We start from the raw sequence: 19,700 nt of genomic DNA on the forward strand, positions 1-19,700 counted from the left end.
TGTGGGCAGGAAGTCAGTATTTATCTGGAGCCTTGATCTCCTTTAAATGGCCCACACCCATTGTTCTTTAGAAGGCATGCATGCACATTGTATTAAATCGCCAGGAACTGCTTTTATATATCCTTCTCTTCTCCATTAGGCTAAGTCAACTTTAGTTAAGCCCTTTACAGAAAGAAGCATTTTCTCGCTCTCTGTCTCGCCATCCCTTCCTCCCTTGCAGACCTGCCGAATTGAGTTATAACCCTCTTTTGCCCATTGGGGAACCAAATTTGGCAACATGGAACTCACCCTTATCCATATTTCTGCAAGGATTTGCCGCTTTCAAGGCCCTTGTTTCAGATTGTTTGGAGAGAGAAGGTGCAAACATTCACACATTTGGGCTTCCTTCCCCCCCTCCCCATTTGGATTTAATATTTCTCTAGTTCCACCATTTTCTGAGGGTTTGTAGAGACTGTCCTGACTATATAGGGTGTTGGGGGGAGGGAGCACCTCTGGTGGGGAACAGATTGTGCTCCTTCCGGGGTAGCTTGTCCACCTTTGGTCCCCACCCTGTACTCAACTCTCACCTGCAACTCCCAGTGGCCACATGTGACAGCAGCCACACCCCTGCAATGGCTTCGACTGGCTGCCTATACCCTCATGAGGGTAGCTGGTGGGTCTAAAACCCTTGGCAAGTTAGGGGCTTTTCCTGCATGCAAAGACAGGCTCCAGAAGATTGAACGGACGAGACCAGCTGTGGGTCCAATGGCCAAGAAGGCAGTTTCTGTGTGTGCCGTAGAAGAAAGTGAGGGGCAGATGGGACTCGTCAACCTGAAAAGGGAGCCCATCTAGGAGAAGGGAAACTCTCATCCTAAGCCTCTGCTGTCTTGCAGGACATCTTCAGGAGAATAAAGGCTAAGGACAGGGGCATCTTACCCACAGAGGTTGGTGGCGCAGGGCGCCAGGGTGCAAAATTCTGGAGGGTGCCAGGGAAGAGGCGGAGGCTGGATGCACCTCCTCCCGGCATCAGCTCGCCACCCTTGCCCACCTCCACCATGCGGCCAGCTGAGCCGGGAGCCGCCGCGTCCAGCCTCTGCCTCTTCCCCGCCGGAGGAGCTGCCCTCAAGCCTCTGCCCGCCTCCTTCAGCCCCGCAAAGCTGGCCTCATTGCTGGCAGTGCCGTCCTCCCTAAAAAGGTCGGCAACTCCAGGAAAGGGCGGGCGCCAGAGGGATCTTCGCACCACGGCACCGGATATGCTTAAGGCGGCCCTGGCTAAGGAGTAAACTCTACTCAAAACTGGAGTGGAGTCCCTGAGACAGTTGGATGGCGCCTTGTACGCCTCCTTCCGGCAACTCCTGCAGCCAAGCTGGTGCCAAACGTATTGATCTGCTTTCCTTTGGACCATATCAGTGAGGCTGAGAGGGGGGTCTTGTCATCTAGGCAGCCCTGGACCTCCATACACACTTGTGCCCTGGGAACGTCACTTTGGTGCTACCAATGCAACAGTTTGACTTCACCCCTGGAGGTGCACTCCATTGTCTCTCGAGACAGACAAATGCCAACAACAGAAACTGTCTACAAACATCTTAAGAGCGTAAGAAGAGCCTGCTGGATGAGGCCAATGGCCCATGTAGTCCATATGTAATAATGTTCACACAATGACCCATCTTGTCTAGCATCCTGTTCTCACAGTGGCCAACCAGAGAAGGAAAGGGCTATCAGTGGCTAACTAGTCACGATGACTATACTCTTCCTTCCCAGTTTGAGGCAGTAAACCCTCTGAATAGCCTTTTCTGGAAACCACAGAAGAGGGGGAAAGGGCTCTTGTGCTCAAATCCTGCTCTCAGCTTTCCCCACAGGGATCTGTTCAGCCACTGTGAGGACAGGATGCTGGATTAGATGGGCCACTGGCCTGATCCAGCAGGCTCCATTTATGTTCTTAAGGGTGGTGCCCTCCCTGCCTTCTCAATGACTCTCCGCTCTCCTGTTCATTTTCAAGGTCCTTAACCAGGTATCCTTCCAGCTACAAATGTTTGCTTATTTTGGTTGCTAGGAGAAGCAATACCAGGGCCAAAATAACAAAGGGTATATTGCCTGAGCTACAAATGAGGAACAATTAAGGAAAAAACCTCACCACCACACACTTCCTTTTATTGCACCGAAAACTGATTTTGCTCAGAAACCTTGATGCCCCATTCATACCACGCACTTAAAGAACTACGATAGCACGTTAAACTCTCAGGGCTTCCCACAAAGAATACTGGGAAGTGTGGTTCATTATGAGAGCAGACAGTTGCTAGGTGACCTCCAATTCCCCTCAGAGAACTATAGTTCCCAGTGAAGAGGGGTTGACTATTAAGCCGCTCTGGGAGTCGTAGCTCTGGGAGAGGGGAATAGGGGCCTTTCCCAGAAACTCTTAGCACCCTTAACAAACTACAGCCCCCATAATTCTTTGGGAGAAAGCCATGACAGCATTGCAAAACTCTGAGAAGTGCAGATTTCTAAGGATAGCTGTGCTTCAGTTCACATTGTTTTGGAAAATGCGACATCGATAAGCTGGGCTTTAAATGCAAATTGAACCCAATTTCTACCACGTTCTGAATCTGAGCCACTGCAGGAGGTTGAGGGAAGGCTGACCCAGTGAAAACCGAAATCTGCCTGTCCTAGCTGGGGTTGATGGGAGTTGTAGTCCAAAATGATGTCTATGTGTATGTACCAAGTTGGAAAAGGCCAGCCTAAGGAAATTTGCCTTTAAGATATATGAAGGTCCCATGGCCATAGAAGCACAAGCCTGGGGTGTGGGGTTTCACGGTGATTATTTAGTGTCCAAAGGCACTCTGCACATGCTCAAGGCACAGACTGCTTTATTAAATGCTCCACCCACTGGACAGCAAAGTTCCAGCCTTGCGGGGTCTCTCAGCAAGTAGAGGAATGGCAGCTTTTCCTCACAAGATAGGACTCTTTTGATACAGGTACACTACGCCAGGGATATACTCCACACCCTGTGCAGACTCCTTCTCCGATGTCGCCCGCTCCCATGCCTCAACTTCCTGCTCCATGACTTTTTGCCACAGTCCCCGCTGCTCCAGCTCGTTCAGGACTTGCTGCAGTTGGGCCTTGTATTCCAGGTTGCCTGGGTTGCTCCGAGTGGTCAGGCACAGGTAGCCTTCTGTTATTAAAGGAGAATGTTGGTCAGATCCAGGGAAAGCCCTGACAGCATCACAGGGACTTATCCACACTTGTCCTGCTGCTTTCCCCCCAGGGGAAACCATTCTTCCCACCCCCCGCCCCCAAAGCGTTGGTGAAACTGACCCCCAAAAAATTCCTCATCTGGACAGATTCATTGGCGGACAGGATGAAGGGAGAGAGAAGGAAATCTGCATTGGCTAAACGGAGAAGGCCTTTCTCCATCACACTTCTATACAGATTAAAATGTCAAGATTAAATGTGTCCAATTCTGTGGGGAAAGTAGTGGAGGATTGAACATGAAATTTCAAGGAGAGTACAGCTCTTTAAGGGGGCATTTCTTTTTTTAAAAAAACCCACAATCCCACAGCAAAGTTTAAGAAACATGGCTGTCAATCCTCACTCCTGGCTGGCAAAACAGTTTTAAAAACTCCAATACAAACACATGTTAAAAGGCATTTCTGCCTTTCATACATTCAATTGAAGAGCACGGGAGAGGCTTAAAAGTGGTTCAGTGTGACTGGTCTGAATTCAAGGAAGTCTTCCGAACAACCAAATGCAAGTGAACTATTCCTCTTCCCCAGCTCCACTGGAGTAGATCTCCTTAGCTGCGGCTGGTTAAAAGGTCTCCCAGCACCATCTAGCGGCCACAGATTCATGGGTGCTCCCTTGGTGGATCAGCCCAACCGCTTGCATGCAGGAATCCCTGACAGACCCCATCCAACCTCTGTTTAAAAACCTCCCTTGAAGGAGATTCCATCACCTTCCAAAGGAACCCATTCCGCTGCCGAACAGCTCTAGCTGTCAGGAAGTTCTTCCTAATATTTAGTAGGGATCTCCTTCCTTGCCATTTGAAGACATTGGTTTGGGTCATCCTCACTGGAGCAGCAGAAACAGGCTTGCTGCATCTTCCATGTGACAGCCCTTCAGGGACTGGAAGATGGTTATCCTATCAGTCTTCTTTTCTCCAGGCTAAACAGACCCAACTCCCTCAACTGTTCCTAATCAAGCTAATTTTGGTCGCTTCTCCTCTGCACACATTCCAGTGATGAACAGTGATGAACCTAGGTGATGCTTCCTGATACATATATATCCACACACACAACCCCCACTGCAACAGGGCATCTCCTACAAAAGCCCCACCTGGTCTTGTGACACGAAGCAACTCTGGAACCACGCTGGTGGGCACCTGTCCTTCGCTGAGTGCCCCCACGATCAGAACAGCGTCATAGCACCCTGGTCAGAAGCAACAGCACTGGTTATTTATTTGTATTTTTTCATCTTAAAAAATTGCCTAACTCTTTGAATTGGGGCTCGGGGATGAACAGACAAATGGCACAGGTGTTTAAGGACAGGTGTAACATGCTCCTTGGCAGAAAAGCCCATCATGTTTCTGGTTGCTGTGTTTTGCACAAGCTGCAGTCTCCAAACCATCTTCAAGGGCAGCCCCATGTAGAGAGAATTACAGGAGTCCAGATTGGGGAGGTTATTGTTTTGTTTTTACTACAGGATGAAGGGCTGTGCCCAGGAATAGTTCGCACCGGCAAACCGGATGGAACTGTGAAAACGACACTCCGCATTACTGATCCCACTTGGGTCTCAAGTGATGTAATGGGCTGGCTAGATCAGGCTTCCTCAACCTCAGCCATTCAGACATTTTTGAGACTACAATTCACATCATCCCTGACCACCGGTCCTGCTAGCTAGGGATCATGGGAGTTGTAGGCCGAGGCTGAGGAAGCCTGGGCTATATGCAGAGGAATGGTGGGAGGAAGGAGCCGGGGAACTCCCCTGGGAAGAAGGCTCAGAGCCAGGGGATTGGTGGTGGGACAATGTTGAGTGGTCAGAGGGGGAAGACTGGGAGGAGGTGGTGCCGGAAGCTGAAGAGGTAACAGGGTTTAGTGAACAGGAAGGGTCTGTGGCAGAAAGAAGTCCAGAATCAGAGACAGAAGCTGAAGCAGGAGAGGAGGGAGGCCAAGAGGCAGAGATCAGGCAGGCTGGTTAAGAGGCACAGGTGTCTTCCCCTCCTGCTGCGACCAGCTCCCTTCGCCTCTGGTCTCCCAGAACCATAAGAGGTATGAAGAGGGAGGAGTAGAGACGGGTGTACCAGCGCAGTCTCAGATTGCTTGGGAAGGACCCAGGAGAGGAGGAGGCTTAGCCAGCTGTGGGAAGGCAGGGATCTTCAGTCCCCACAACTGACTCAGAGGGGCAAGATCTACTTGCTGTGCTCATTAGGCCTGGCACTACTGAGCAGAACTTCTTTCTTCTCATAAAGAGTTAACTTCACTTGCTCCGTGTGATTTATTGCTGACCCACTCCTGACAAGTGACAGACTATTGTCATTCTGGGAGTAGCCCCAGACGATGCACCAGGTCCCATAGGCGCCGACTCCATGGGGCCTGAGGGGGCCCGAGCCCCCTCAAAAATTCGTTTGGGGGGGCTCCGCCCCCCCAATAATTTAAGAAAATTATTACCGTATTTTTCCAGCATTCTGCCTCAGAGTCTTACTGCCCACCCTGCTCTGTTTCCTTGCTGTGTTTGCTCAAACGGAACAAAGAGCAGGGAAAGCCCCTCCCCTCCAGGCAGAGGGAAAGCAGAGTGTGTCTCTGTGCTCCGTGCAGGAGGGAGAGAGAGAGAGCGAGAGAGAGCGCGCGAGCTGGCTGACTTGGGTGGGTAGGTGAGGGAAAACTTTTGCCTTCCTTTCCTCCCTCCTCCTGTTATACCCCTCTCCTGCATTCTTAGCCAGCTGCTTCTCTGCACACCCCTCTCCTGCTCCGTGTCCCTTCTGTGTTTTTCCTTCCCTCCCCACTTAAAATGTGGTTACAAAACATGGATCCACATGGATCCTCAGAATCTTTGCATTGGGTCAGCCCAAATTCACCATCAGAGCACATAGCATGTCCATGGCTACAGCCTGCCCCCCCAAAATCACGCACCCACTGTTGCCTGGGGCTGCAATGGTGCAAAAACGTGGTTACAAAACATGGATCCACATGGATCCTCAGGATCTTTGCACTGGGTCAGCCCAAATTCACCATCAGAGCACATAGCATGTCCATGGCTACAGCCTGCCCCCCCCAAATCACGCACCCACTGTTGCCTGGGGCTGCAATGGTGCAAAAACGTGGTTACAAAACATGGATCCACATGGATCCTCAGGATCTTTGCATTGGGTCAGCCCAAATTCACCATCAGAGCACATAGCATGTCCATGGCTACAGCCTGCCCCCCCAAAATCACGCACCCACTGTTGCCTGGGGCTGCAGTGGTGCAAAAATGTGGTTACAAAACATGGATCCACATGGATCCTCAGGATCTTTGCATTGGGTCAGCCCAAATTCACCATCAGAGCACATAGCATGTCCATGGCTACAGCCTGCCCCCCCAAAATCACGCACCCACTGTTGCCTGGGGCTGCAATGGTGCAAAAACGTGGTTACAAAACATGGATCCACATGGATCCTCAGGATCTTTGCATTGGGTCACCCCAAATTCACCATCAGATCACATGTCTGTGGCCACAGCATGAAGCACAAAAATGATACATCCACTGTTTCATTCAGAATGTTTTTTCCCCTTGTTTTCCTCCTCTAAAAACGATGTGCGTGTTATGGTCAGGTGCGTGTTATAGAGCGAAAAATACGGTAGTTATATTATGCTTTGTAAAATCACAAAATTATGTTGGTATTTTTTATTTTCCTTGTTTGATGATAGTTACCTTTTAAAATACATTCAGTAATGAGTTAAAACAAATAATTATTACGGTAGTAAAAGAGGCGGCGCGAGTAGTTTTGCTCGGTGCGTGCGACTGGCCCAGCCCCTCTTTCCTTTTCCTCTCTTCTGCTCTCCCGCCGGGCGCCTGAGGGAGAGTTACTTAGCGGTTCTGAGGAGCCGCTGTTGTTTCGGCAGGGGAAAAACTGCCGCCCGCGAACCGCCAAGCTCCCTCTCTCTTTCCAGCCTCTCTCTCTCTCTCTCTCTCTCTCGCGCGCGCGCTATGGCCAAGGAGGAGGAGAAGCCCTTCAGCCAGTCTATGGCCGAGTGGCGGAGGTTCATCTACAACCCCAACAGCGGCGAGTTCCTGGGGCGAACGGCCAAGAGCTGGTGTGAGGAGGGCGAGCGAGCGCGCGCGGGGAAGGGAGGGGAGGGGGCGGCCGGCACGAGGGGCGGTGGGAGGCGAGGCGCGGCGGGCACTTGCCTTGCCCACCACGCATCTCTCTCCTTCTCGGTCTCTCTCCCTCCCTCAGCTGGCGAGGGGGCCACGAGGCGGGTGGCAGCAGCAGCAACGGGCCGGGAGCAGATCTTATAAAACTTCCCGGGGCAGGACCCCAGTATGGGCCCCCCCAATATTTTTTATAAGTCGGCGCCCCTGCCAGGTCCTCTGGGGTGAGTTCCAGAGGTTAATGCAGGGAAGCAGCACCAACAGCATCGCCTTGTCCACCCCAGCCTCACCCCCTGCACCCTAACCCCCACCCACTCAACCCATTTCTCAGGAAGGGGTGCACCTCTTGGTCTTGTTACCTTCAGGAGCTGGTAGGGCTTCCTGCCCCAAGAGGCACCTCTTCAGATCCTGGTAGATCCCCTTGCGACACGCGTGTTCCAACATCCCCTGACTGCCATCCAGGCCGTGGAGGCGGCAGAAACCTTTTGCCTGCAGCTTAGAAGGTGCAGCTTAAGTCACATGACATCAGCCTGGAACCACACCCACTCCTGCCTGCCAATCAAACGCAAGCTTACTGGACACCAGGTGGGGGTGGTGTCGGGGTAGCTGGGCAATATCTGGTTTTCAGCATTATGATAAATCACCAGCTAAACATCATGATATACCGATACAGTGTCTGAAATAAAGATGGAGCTCTGTAGAGGCACTGGCTGGCTTCACAGTTTTCCCTATGATTTACACAAACATTTCATGATTTGTGATATATTGCCAAGTGAAAAATTATGAAACTGGTATAACAATATGGACTTCAAACTGATTTTGGACAATATAAGCACAGCCTTCTGGGTACCAGTTGCTGGAATCCGCAAGAGGGGAGAGTGTTTTAGTGCTTGCAGGTTTCCAACAGACACCTGGTCAGCCACAGTGAGAATGGGCTAGACGGGCTATTGGCCTGATCCAATTGGCTCCTCTGACGTTCTTACGGAACTCTCTCCAACTGGAGGCAGGGATAGCTACCAACTTGGATACTTTAAAAGAGGACTAGACAAAACCGTGGAGAAAAATAAGGGTTTAAATGGCTACTGACCACAATGTCTATGCTCTGTCCCCACAGGTGGATGTGGGCCCCGGACTGCAAAATATTTGCTGCCCCAGTTTAACTGATGGATCAACTCCAAACAGCAGCACAAAAATATTAATGAACCTCCTAATCCATTAAAAATTAGATTCAATGAAATAAGACCCCATGACTCAAGTGGCAGCCTCATTAAGATACCCGTCTTTCCCAGAGACGAGAACACCATCAGACTGGGGCAGTCACAGCAAGGTGAGATCACTGTGCCCCAAATAGCTTGATACATCAGCTGATGGTCCCTAGGCCTGGCCAATGACACGGGTGAAGACACACCCCACGATGCCACCTCTGAGATTGGGGCGCCCCAATTACCTCCTTGGCCACAAGTCCTGTGCCACAGGCCACATCGAGCACTAGAGCATCCTGGAGGGGTTCCTGGAAAACGGAGGCCAAACAGGCAGCAGCCACTCGGGGGGCTTGATACTGCAAGACAGCAACATCCTACAGGGGAAAAGAGGTCTAGTCAGGAACAGGGTGGGGACCAAACGTCGTAAGTAGAGCCCGATGAATCAGGCTAATGGCCTATCTGGTCCAGCATCCTGTTCTTACAAGGCCAACACAAACACATGAGCAAACCTCCCTCTCCTGTGGTTTCCAGCAACAGGTTGTTGTTATTATTATTATTGCTATTAGTAGTTTGTACCGCACCCATCTGACTGGGTTGCTCCAGCCACTCTGGGTGGCTTCCAACAGATATAAAAAACATAATAAAGCATCAAATATTTTTTAAAAAACTTCCCTGTATAGGGCTGCCTTCAGATGTCTTCTAAAAGTTGTACTGTATAGCCATTTATCTCCTTGATATCTGATGGGAGGGCATTCCACTTCTTGCAGTGATGAGGGAACCACCAGAAGGCCCTTGCAGCTGGACCTCAGTGTCTGGGCTGAATTCAGAAGCATTACTGCCTCCTTTAAAGCCCTCCAAGTTGGTGTCCAGTGCTGTCTCCTGTGGGAGGGGGTTCCATAGTCTAACCACGCATTGCGTGAAGAAGTCCTTTGACGAGTGCTGAATCTCTGAACATTCAGCTTCACTGGTCCACAAGTTCTAGTGCTATGAGAGAGGGAGGCAAACTTTCCTCTACCCACTTACTCCTTGCGGTGCTTAATTTTATAAACTCCTATCATGTAAGCTCCTATCATGTCAGTATTGTTTTTAACATTCACTTGGGAGCTGCCTAGAGTGGCTGGGGAAACTCAGCCAGATGGGCGGGGTATAAATAAATTATCATCATCATCATAATTATTATTATTTCCAAACTAAAAAGTTGCAAATGCAGCAACCATTCTTCATAGGGAAGTTGCTCCACCCCTGTATCATTCTGGTTGCCCCTTTCTGAACCTTTTCCAACCTCCTGGCATTGGTACTTTTAACCCCTTGCAGCATATGTCTAATAAAATACCGTGTTGGCTGCAGGAAGTGAAAGGAAGGTTTGTCACACGCAGAACTTATGGCTCTGCTAGGAATTGTACTTTTGGCCTTTTCACATCCAAAGAAAACATTCCATTCCCCCTGCTGCCCTGATTTTATTGCTCCAGGTGTTCCAGGGCAGTTGGAGAGCAGATATCTTGGGCTCTGCCCAGTTCCAGAGATGGAGACATTTGCAGTAATAAAATCCTCCTTGCCCCAAACAGGTTGGGCCTGGGGAGGGGCTGGCAAGGCGGAGCAAAAGCTATCAGCATTTCGGATTTTTCAGTCTAGAGAAAATGCGAGCCAGAAGAGACACGATTAGGCGTTTATAGGATAGAGAATGGACAGAGGAAAGTTTTCTTCTCTCTCCAAGGAAACCAAATGTTGGAAGTTTCAGGACAGAGAAAAGAAAGTCCTTCACACAGGGCATAGTTAAACTGTGTAACTCACTGCCACAGGAAGCAGTGAGGGCCACCAACTTGGATGGCTTTAAAGAAAGGATTGGAGGAATTCATGGAAGAGGGAACTATTGATGGCTACTAGCCATGATGGCTCTGCTCTGCTTCCAGAGTCGGAGGCTGTGATGCTTCTGAATATCAGTTTCTGGAAACCACAGGAGAGGACAGGGCTCGTGTGCTCAGGTCCTGTTTGAGGGTTTTTCATTGGGGCATCTGGGTGTCTGCTGTAAGAACAGGATGCTGGACCACATGGGTCATTGGCTGAATCCAGCAAGTTCTTAGCACATGGAAAATGAGTGGAGAAAAGGATGTGCTTGTAGCTAAATGGCCATGGTAAGGATGGATGGAGGATGGACCTGTCATTTTCAGACCTCTCTTTCTCATTTGTCCAGTCTTGAATTCACTTCTCTGCATTTCTGCATCCATTTGCATTAAAAAAAAAATCCTCAGGAAAATTCAACAACATTTTCATGTGAATTTCTTCCAATAAACCGATTTTTGGTTAAGAGTGGTAGTCTCGTAATCTGGGGAACCGGGTTCGAGTCTCCGCTCCTCCACATGCAACTGCTGGGTGACCTTGGGACAGTCACACTTCTCTGAAGTCTCTCAGCCCCACTCACCTCACAGAGTGTTTGTTGTGGGGGAGGAAGGGAAAGGAGAATGTTAGCCGCTTTGAGACTCCTTAAAGGGAGTGAAAGGCGGGATATCAAATCCAAACTCTTCTTCTTCTTCTTTTTCTGTACGTATGCAGTTTTGACCAGCAAACATTTCTGCAAGCAATTTCCCCTAATATAATCCATTTCTGTATGTTGTTTTTAGTGGCATATTTATTCTTACACACATTTTCTGCTAATATATGCATTCGGGTAACCGTTGGGAGAGCTGCATGGCAAAATATGGAGAACTGCAAATTTTGAGGGGTGGCTGTGTTTTGTATTGTTCTGGAAAGAACCTGTTCACCTGTAAATGTGAACTGAATCAAAATTCTCCCCCAAACCTAACTGGTGACTGACTCTTTTTTAAACTCCCATCCTGATTAATTCACCCTCCTTCTGATATAAGCAATTCTTCTCTCTGGCCTCATCACTTGGTTGGATTCTATGTGAGGCATGGATAGTCAAATTGCGGAACCCGTGGCCACAGGAGGAAATAATGGCTACCAAGTCGGATGTACCGTATTTAAAAAAGGATTGGATAAATTTGTGGAGGACAAAGGCTACAGGCCACGATGACTCTCGGCTCTGCCTCCACAGTTCGAAGCAGCAATGCTTCTGAATACCAGCTGCTCGAAATTGTAAGAGGGGAGATTGCTGCTCCTGTGGTCAAATCCTGCTTGTGAGTTTCCCATAGGCATCTGACTGGCCACTGTAAAAATGCATGGATCACATGGGCCATTAGCCTGATCCAGCAGGCAGTGGCGTAGCGTGGGTTGTCAGCACCCGGAGCAAGGCAAGTAATTTGCACCCCCTAACCCGTGGGTTTGCGCCCCCTAACCCGTGGATTTGCGCCCCCTAATCCCCAGATGTTGCGCCCGGTGCGGCCGGCCCCCCCTGCACCCCCCACACTACGCCACTGCCAGCAGGCAATACTTACGATATTGTGTGTGTGTTGAAATATCTTCTTTTCATTATCTGCTATTATTAACTTTATTTTTATACCACTCTTTCTTCCAGTAGGAGGGACCCTTTTCATTTTCCAGCCTTCCCCAACCATCCAGATATTTTGCACGCCAGCTCCAATCAGCCCCCAAAGCAAGCCTGCCCAATGGCAGACTACCTTCCTGATGCCGGCACTCTACACATGCCCAAGAACACCCTCTCTATTATTAATTATGGTGCCCCAGGTGGAGAAGATGGGTTTTGGGGTATTTAAATTCAGAAGGGGGGTGTGCTTTGCCAAAATTGGTCCAAAAGTCCACTAAGCTAGGTATCCACTTTATTTTAGAAGCACCAGCTGCCTCTGAGAAGCCCACAAGCAGGCCTGTTATTTGCCCAACTATCTCATGTATCCTGTGGCTGCAATGGGTGTCAAGGTAGATTGCCTCTGAACATGGAGGTTTTATTTAGGTGAGATGATGGTAGCACCTCTATCCATTAATTTATTACTTATTTACGTATTCCTTTTATATCCCAGCTTTCCCTCCAAGGAGCTGAAGGTGAAGCAAATGGTTCCCCCCTCACGTCTCATTTCATATCCACAGCAACCATCTGAGGTAAGGGCAGGCTGGGAGACAGCGAACCCAAGGTCTCTGAGCCTCATGGCTGAGTGGTAGATTTGAACCTTGTACCCCCAGGTCCTGGTCCGACACTCAATTTCTCTAATCCCCACCCCCAGCTTGGCCTTTAAAATGATGGCTAAACTGCTGACCCGGGATTCGTAGGAGGAGAGAGAAAGGCAGAACTCTGCACGCGCTCAAGAGTCTCCTTAGGGAATGAAAGAGAAGAATGCTCCCAGGAGGCAGAGGGGACGAACTAAGGACAGAAGCGAAGCGGGGTGAGGAGGGGTGGAGGAGGAGTAACCTCTTCGTATTCCGGGGCCCAGCTGTCGTAGAAACGGAGCTGCTGCTCCGGATGGCCTTCGTGGTGCACCTGGGCGACGCGGCGCTGAACCTCGGCAAGGCGGCTGCTGTCTGCGCTGTCATCAGCCATGTCCGATCCGCCCTTCCGCGAGAGCAGCAGCCGCGGCCGCCTCCTTCCCGGCTCCTCCTCTCTCGCCCGCCTCTCTCCTCGTCCTTCCCCTGGCAGGCATGGGGGAACTCCAAGGAGTCGGCTTTTAACTTGTGCTGCGCTGTTTTGTGCTAGTTCTGTAAGAATTGTTTTTCAGCGGTTATCTTCCACATGCTTTTCGCCTTATGTGCCTATATGCCGTTTTAATTTGTGTAAGCAGTTTGGGGGAAAGGTGGGGTATATAAGCGGATCTCAGGGTCATGGATTCCAACCGCATGTTGACATGGGCTTAACCTGGATTTTTTTTGGGGGGAGGGGCAGGATTTATCTGTTAGGGGCCAGAACCTCAGTTAAGTATTTCTGTTGATTTACTTGATGGGGGGCAGCTGCGCCCTTCCTGCCCCCCTGGCTATGCCCATGCACGTTGGGCAAATGATTCCTGCATTGCACGAGGTTGGGTTAGAACTCTACAATTCTATGGTTCTATAACAACATCTGGCAGCCCAGTCCCCTATTCGTGTGGCCACTCAGGATTTTGGTGATGGCATATATATACACACACACACACACACACAAATACAGTGGTACCTCGGGTTACATACGCTTCAGGTTACATACACTTCAGGTTACATACACTTCAGGTTACAGACTCCGCTAACCCAGAAATAGTACCTCGGGTTAAGAATTTTGCTTCAGGATGGGAACAGAAATCGTGCTCCGGTGGCACGGGAAGCCCCATTAGCTAAAGTGGTGCTTCAGGTTAAGAACAGTTTCAGGTTAAGAACGGACCTCCAGAACGAATTAAGTTCTTAACCCGAGGTACCACTGTATATGGATGAATTAAATTTTAGGACATTTCAGCACTGAATTTACTGGGTGCCGTGACAGCAGTCTTTTGTGTGTGTCCCCTAAATTGGCTGTGCATTTTTTCGATCTGCCTGAGAAACAGCAGAAATGGGGGCTGTTCAGCCCAGCATTTTTGGAGGCTGGGATAATAAGACTCCCATGACAACCAGGGTACCTCTCTCCATGGCAACCATCCCATATCATTTGTACAGGGAATCAGAATGCCGAGGCCTTATTTGGTGGAACACAGCGGGGGGGGGCATGCAGGAGTTCCGGGGGAGGCTGGCTAGGGGCCATAATTAGAAGTCTAAACTGTAGATCATGCTTGAAGATGCCTCTGCAAACCATTCCCGTTTATGTGGTGTCTAAAAACATTTTGCTACCTCTATGAGGTGTAGCAACAAATCTCCACCCAACCCTGCTTTGCATGCAAAGTCTCTCATGTTGACAGGAGGCATCTGGCCGGATCTCAAGGGAATGCAGGTGGAGATAGGCCTTTGGTCCAGTCCAGCTGGACTCTTATGAGCCCAGAGTTGTGAGGACAAGGAAATCTACTCCAGGATGGTCAAGGGATTACAGTGCATGATAATTCAGTGGTGCATTATGACTCAGTGCAAGACAGCGTCTTATGTTCATTTTCTACTTTAAGTATGGCCCCAGCCTTCCCGCAACCTGGTACTTCTTATATTTCAGACCACAACTTCCCAACGTCCCCGATGTTTTGGAGCATGTATTCCACTCACCTTAGCCCCAGGAGCTTCAGACTACAACTCCCATCAGCCCCAGGAGCTTCAGACTACAACTCCCATCAGCATGGCTGGAACCAACAAGAGTTGTAATCCAAAACATCTGGAAGGATGTTGGGCAAAGGCTGTCCATACATATTCCAACTTTTATAAATGTGTGTGATCTTGGGAAGTGCCAGACAGATCATGAAACTAAATTTTGCCGGAGAACTTTTGTGTTATTGAAGCGAAACAGCCCTGGAGGATGAGAACCCGGTGGTGTGAAGGGACTCTGCAGCACAGCAGCAAACTCTGCCCAAGGTGTTTTTGGCTACAGAGGAGCTGACATCCAGGATGGCGGTGATGGAAAGCCCTCAGTAGGTGGTCATTTCTTCAACCTGCAAGATAACAAAAAAGGGCCTTGAATTGTCAGGACAAGAGGCTCCCTGGCTTGGCACAGCCAACCCTAATTTGCAGTAGTTCTATAGGGTATTACTTGGATGCTGGCCTTTGGAAGCAGGATCCAGGATCTCTTTCACCCTGACCCCAGGTGCTATGGGCACTTAGGATACAGATACCTCTCCGGAGCCATGGAAGGGGCAAGTCCTATGGTTTGAATCCGTGGGCATCCAGCAGCCTTCATCAACTTCAGGTGCCCTGAATATGTTTTACAAATCTCTCCAGTGGAGGGCAATTGAGGTGATGAAGTCCCTATGAACCTACTTGATGGTAGAGCTTCTAATTTTGAAAAGCCACGGAGAGGGGAGCTATTTTGGCCTTTGAGGGGGTATTATTGCATTTGGGATTCCCAATCGCACCAAGACTCAATGGAGTCATTTAGGTATATCTGAACTCACAGAATTCACAACCACAAAATGTAGAGATGACCGCCAACTTGGATGGCTTTGAAAGAGGATTAAACAAATCCACAAAGGGTAGTCAATGGCTAGTAGTCACAATGGAGATGCCAGAACACAGGCAGTCGCAAGGGAGATGCTCTATCACTGAGCTGTGCCTATGAATAACAGTTGCTGGCAATTGCAGTAGGTTGGGGAAGGCTGATTCTACTTCAGATTAACTTGTCCCAGCTATAGAGAACTACCTTTGGACATGGGATGCAGCAAACCCAAGCCTGGACCCCCAAGGATTATTGCTCAGTGGTATAGCATCTGCCTTGCAAGCAGATCTCTGGTTCAATCCCTGCTGGCATCTCTAGGTAGCATTGGGAGAGAGACTCCTGCCTGAAATTCCAAACAGCCACTGCCAGTTAGTGTATGGTCCAGTCTTTCTATCTTCCTATGAGCTGCAGCCACCAGCTTAAATGGCTTCAAGAGGGTCAGACAAATTCATGGAGGATAAGCAGGCTATTGATGGCTACTAGCCACAATGGCTATGTTCTCCCTCCACTGTCAGAGACCGTAGGGCTCTTAATACTAGTTTCTCAGAATTGCAAGTGAGGAGTGTGCTGCTGCTCTGACTTTTCAGCTTCCCGTTGGGACATCTGGTTAGCCACTGTGAGAAGATGATGCTGGACTAGATGCACCCCCTTTGGCCTGATCCAGCAGGGCTCTTATGTTCTTAGCCCCATTGACCAGGAGCCTCTCAAAGATGGGTGGGGTGGAGCACTGTAGAATACTGAGGGGCCCATCCATATTTCTAAGGATGTATTGGAATCAAGTGTGGGTGCATTACTGCATTGAGCATAGCAGCCAACCCGGGGGAGGGAGGTCCCTTTGCTCCATGAAATATTTGAGGGGGTGTATTATTGCATAGAGGGGGCCAAGTGTGTGCATGTGGGTTCAGCTATTGCAAGGGGGGTTGGGGAGCCAAAACATGCGTACAGGATAGGAGGCGCATAGTTGGTCAGAACAGGGTGAAGAGGCTTCCTCGCTCTCCGATGCTCCTGACGGGCACACCTGCTGCTGGGCAGCAGAGTCGGGGCCTGCCGCTGCTTCTGGCCCCGGGGAGGCGGTGGCGGTGCGGCGCCGGCTCCTGCTGCGGCTCCGGAGCTGGGAGGATCGGGGCCCGCTCTGCTGCTGGCGGCGGCGCTTGGCGATGCTGGCGCGGATCTTGGCGGCGATCTTGCGCTCGTGGCCGGACGGGGAGGTCCAGTTGGTGCGCTGCTCCCTCTCGCGGCGGCTCCGGCCCTTTCCGCCCGCGCCGGGCCCCCGCGGGCCGCCCTGGTGCGTCCGATCCCGCAGCCGCTCCACGCGCTCCTCCGAAGGCGACGAGGAGCGGCCCGACTCCTGCTCTTCCCCGTCCACGCCGGTGGGGGGCTCAGCCGACACAGTTGCCAGAGCAACCTTGGACCGGCTGCGCTCACGCCGCATCTTGGCGCCGCCCTCCTGCTCTGCGCTCCTCCTCCTCCACGAGCTGCCCGGCTTCTGCTTCGCTATTGGCGGCGCGCGGCGCAAATACAGCCCTCCCCCGGGTTGCGTCATAGAGCCATCACCCCCTCCTTCGCCGCAGGGTTGCCATAGCAATGCGTTGCCAAGGCCTAGTGTGAAGCAGGCCCGGCCTTTGCCAACCTGGTGCCCTCCAGGGGGTTTTGGACCACAGTTCCCACCAGCCACCTCGCAGTCCAAAACACCTGGGGGGGGCATCATCACCTTGGGCCTGTGCTATCAATAGCAGATCTGCTATATATATCATATAAAAAGCTGCTTATAAACATTGCAAATAAATACATTTTATTTTATTATTCTATATTATCATTACATTTTTGCATGATAGATAGATGAGGCGTTTCTGTGTGCTGCTCTGGTTCTCCAGAAGTGCCTTAGTCATGCTGGCCACATGACCCGGAAGCCGTCTGCCGGCTCCCTTGGCCAATAAAACAACCCGAGTCGGCCACGACTGGACCTAATGGTCAGGTGTCCCTTTACCTATTATCATTACATTTATTATTATTTGAACATATTTATATATGATGTTCCTATATTTTTGTATAATTATTTAAATCCATTTGATACCACCTTTTATTAAGAAATAACCCCAAGGTGGTTTTCAATGATAACAATTCAATGAAGACATAAAACACTGATCTATTTAGAACAATTCTTAACATTTTTTTAAAGTAGGAGATGAATTTTTAAACTTTATTTTAAAGCCATTGTCATCTCTCTTTTCATTAAGAATAACTCCAAGGTGGTTCACAATAATGATGCAAAATCATTCGCTAAAAACATAAAACATTTATTTATTGGCGGTGGGGAGCATAAGCCACTTCAAGTGGTGAATATCACAAAAAGTACAGTAGCCAAGAATCATTCAAACTGCTAGCAGTGGCCAGGAATTCCCTGGCCAAAAGGTGGCAAAAGAGCCCATTACATTCCTCACTATGGAGATTACATTCAAAAAAGATGTGACCCAAAGTTTTGACAACTTCACCTCTACAGGGACACAGATGACCCTCCTATGGGACAGCTCAGTAACACCTTTCCAAAATTGTGGGAGACAATATTTGGGGATTGTCAGATTATTTAGATACAAAAGGCTTGGTGATATTTGGGGATAGTAAAATTATTCAGATATCTAGCATACCTAGGAAATTCCAATGTTGAATCAAGATATATCGGAGAGCAAGTTCTATGGGCGTATGATATAGAATATTGGCAATCAATATCCTTTGCCCGTTGTGCCGGGAGAATTATTTTGTTTGCAGGGGTAGACCACAGAGAGGCCTAATAGATGCAGTTTAATAGTACTGTATACCATGAACTGATGGTTTAAAGTCTAATTTTAGATTCTCCCTCCCCCCCATGACAATTCCCTTGGCGCTGTTGGTCATACTTAGCGGATGGCGTTCCAGTGCGTCCATAGAATATTCACTCCCATCTTTCTTCCTATGGTCCAAGGGACAATAAAGTCGCACAAGGGTAGCATTCATGGCTCCAAAGGATGTCATCAGGACCCTCTTTGTTTCTCTGAACAAAAGGGACTCATAATGCGGAACGGCCGTCCAGCAAGCCCCAGATAGAGCCAAACAACAGGGGACCTACTGTCTCGATCCAGTGTGTAGATAGTAACTATGCCTGATGTCTTTTAATGCTCTGTCCTTTCAGTATGCGTTAATATAAAGACTGGAGGGGAGAAAGATTGACCTAGAAAATACAGAATAATAGAACTGCAGAGTTGGAAGGGACTCTTAGGGTCATCTAGTCAACCTCCTGCTTCCCATGGCTTTTAACTGAAAAGGCGACTGCTGCATTTCGTTTGTTGAATTTTACAGTACTACTGGCTACATTTAAAGTGGCTGAGTTATTGTGACTGAAACAGTATGTTATAGAGACATTACAGATTTGCTGTCAATGTAAGCTGCTTTGGGAAGTCTTGGAAGAAGGGTTTGAAAATCTCAGGGATAAATAAATAAAACTGGTTAAACAACAAAAACTCCACAAAACAATATTTATAAATCACAAATTAATACATTCAAATAAAAAAGCCGCACATTAAAAGTATTTACGACATAGGGATTCTGCCTGTTTTTAATTTATAATGTTCAAATTGTTGTAATTTGACCTGGGACCTGCTGTTGAAGGGTGGCTGATACATTTATTAATAAAAATAAAAATAAAACTCAATAGCAGATCAATTAAAATGAATGTCTATGATTAATTTAGTTTGGATACAGCTCACTATCAGAAGCATCAAGAGATAATAATCTAATCGGGCCACACACTTGCTGGATTAAGTGGTTGATAATTTTCAAAATAAGATCATTATCATTATATTTATCTACTGCATATCCCATATATTTACCAGATGGGAATGTATGCTGCTTACACAATTTAAAGCAACACAGATAAAACAGGAAAAGCTAAAAACGTATTTTAAGATAATTTAAAACTGTAGTGGAATAAAAACAATACAAAAAAATTAAAGTAACCCCCTGCCAGGAATTGTCTAACAAAGGATTCGAACTCTCAGCCCCGCCAGAATGTAGCAGTGGAGGACCACGCCCATTGGCTTCCCTTGCCACGCACAAGCCTCGCGATATCCTCCTATCTAAGCGCTGCTAGCGGTGCGGTGGGTGGGGCCGGACGGAAGGATGAGAGTGGGCGGGGCCATGAGAACGCACGCGCCCGTTGTTCTGATTGGCCGGCTGGCTCCGCGTCTGAGAGCGCCACGTTCAGAGA

General features: G+C 49.1%; 2 protein-coding genes across 4 annotated transcripts; both read right to left on the reverse strand.

Annotated features, from left to right (window-relative positions):
* Window positions 1-2,826: 2,826 nt before the first annotated feature.
* METTL27 (methyltransferase like 27) lies at window positions 2,827-13,041 on the reverse strand. Of its 2 annotated transcripts, XM_083714884.1 has the most exons (5): window positions 12,845-13,034; window positions 8,772-8,900; window positions 7,684-7,819; window positions 4,309-4,401; window positions 2,827-3,148 (listed from the first exon to the last, which is right to left on the reverse strand). In XM_083714884.1, exons 1-5 carry the CDS (start codon window positions 12,971-12,973, stop codon window positions 2,925-2,927), a joined length of 711 nt encoding a protein of 236 aa, XP_083571010.1. In that variant the 5' UTR covers window positions 12,974-13,034; the 3' UTR covers window positions 2,827-2,924. The 2 variants fall into 2 exon arrangements, with proteins under 2 accessions (XP_083571010.1, XP_083571009.1); XM_083714883.1 differs by lacking the exon at window positions 8,772-8,900 and having other exon boundaries at window positions 12,845-13,041.
* A 1,739-nt stretch (window positions 13,042-14,780) lies between these two features.
* On the reverse strand, window positions 14,781-17,018 carry LOC310832695 (uncharacterized protein). 2 transcript variants are annotated; one of them, XM_083714876.1, is made up of 2 exons: window positions 16,479-17,018; window positions 14,781-14,960 (listed from the first exon to the last, which is right to left on the reverse strand). In XM_083714876.1, exons 1-2 carry the CDS (start codon window positions 17,001-17,003, stop codon window positions 14,937-14,939), a joined length of 549 nt encoding a protein of 182 aa, XP_083571002.1. In that variant the 5' UTR covers window positions 17,004-17,018; the 3' UTR covers window positions 14,781-14,936. The 2 variants fall into 2 exon arrangements, with proteins under 2 accessions (XP_083571002.1, XP_083571001.1); XM_083714875.1 differs by having other exon boundaries at window positions 16,404-17,018.
* Window positions 17,019-19,700: the final 2,682 nt, after the last annotated feature.

Source organism: Podarcis gaigeae (assembly GCF_964106915.1).
Source record: "Podarcis gaigeae genome assembly, chromosome: 15".
NCBI classification, from domain to species: Eukaryota; Metazoa; Chordata; class Lepidosauria; order Squamata; family Lacertidae; genus Podarcis; species Podarcis gaigeae.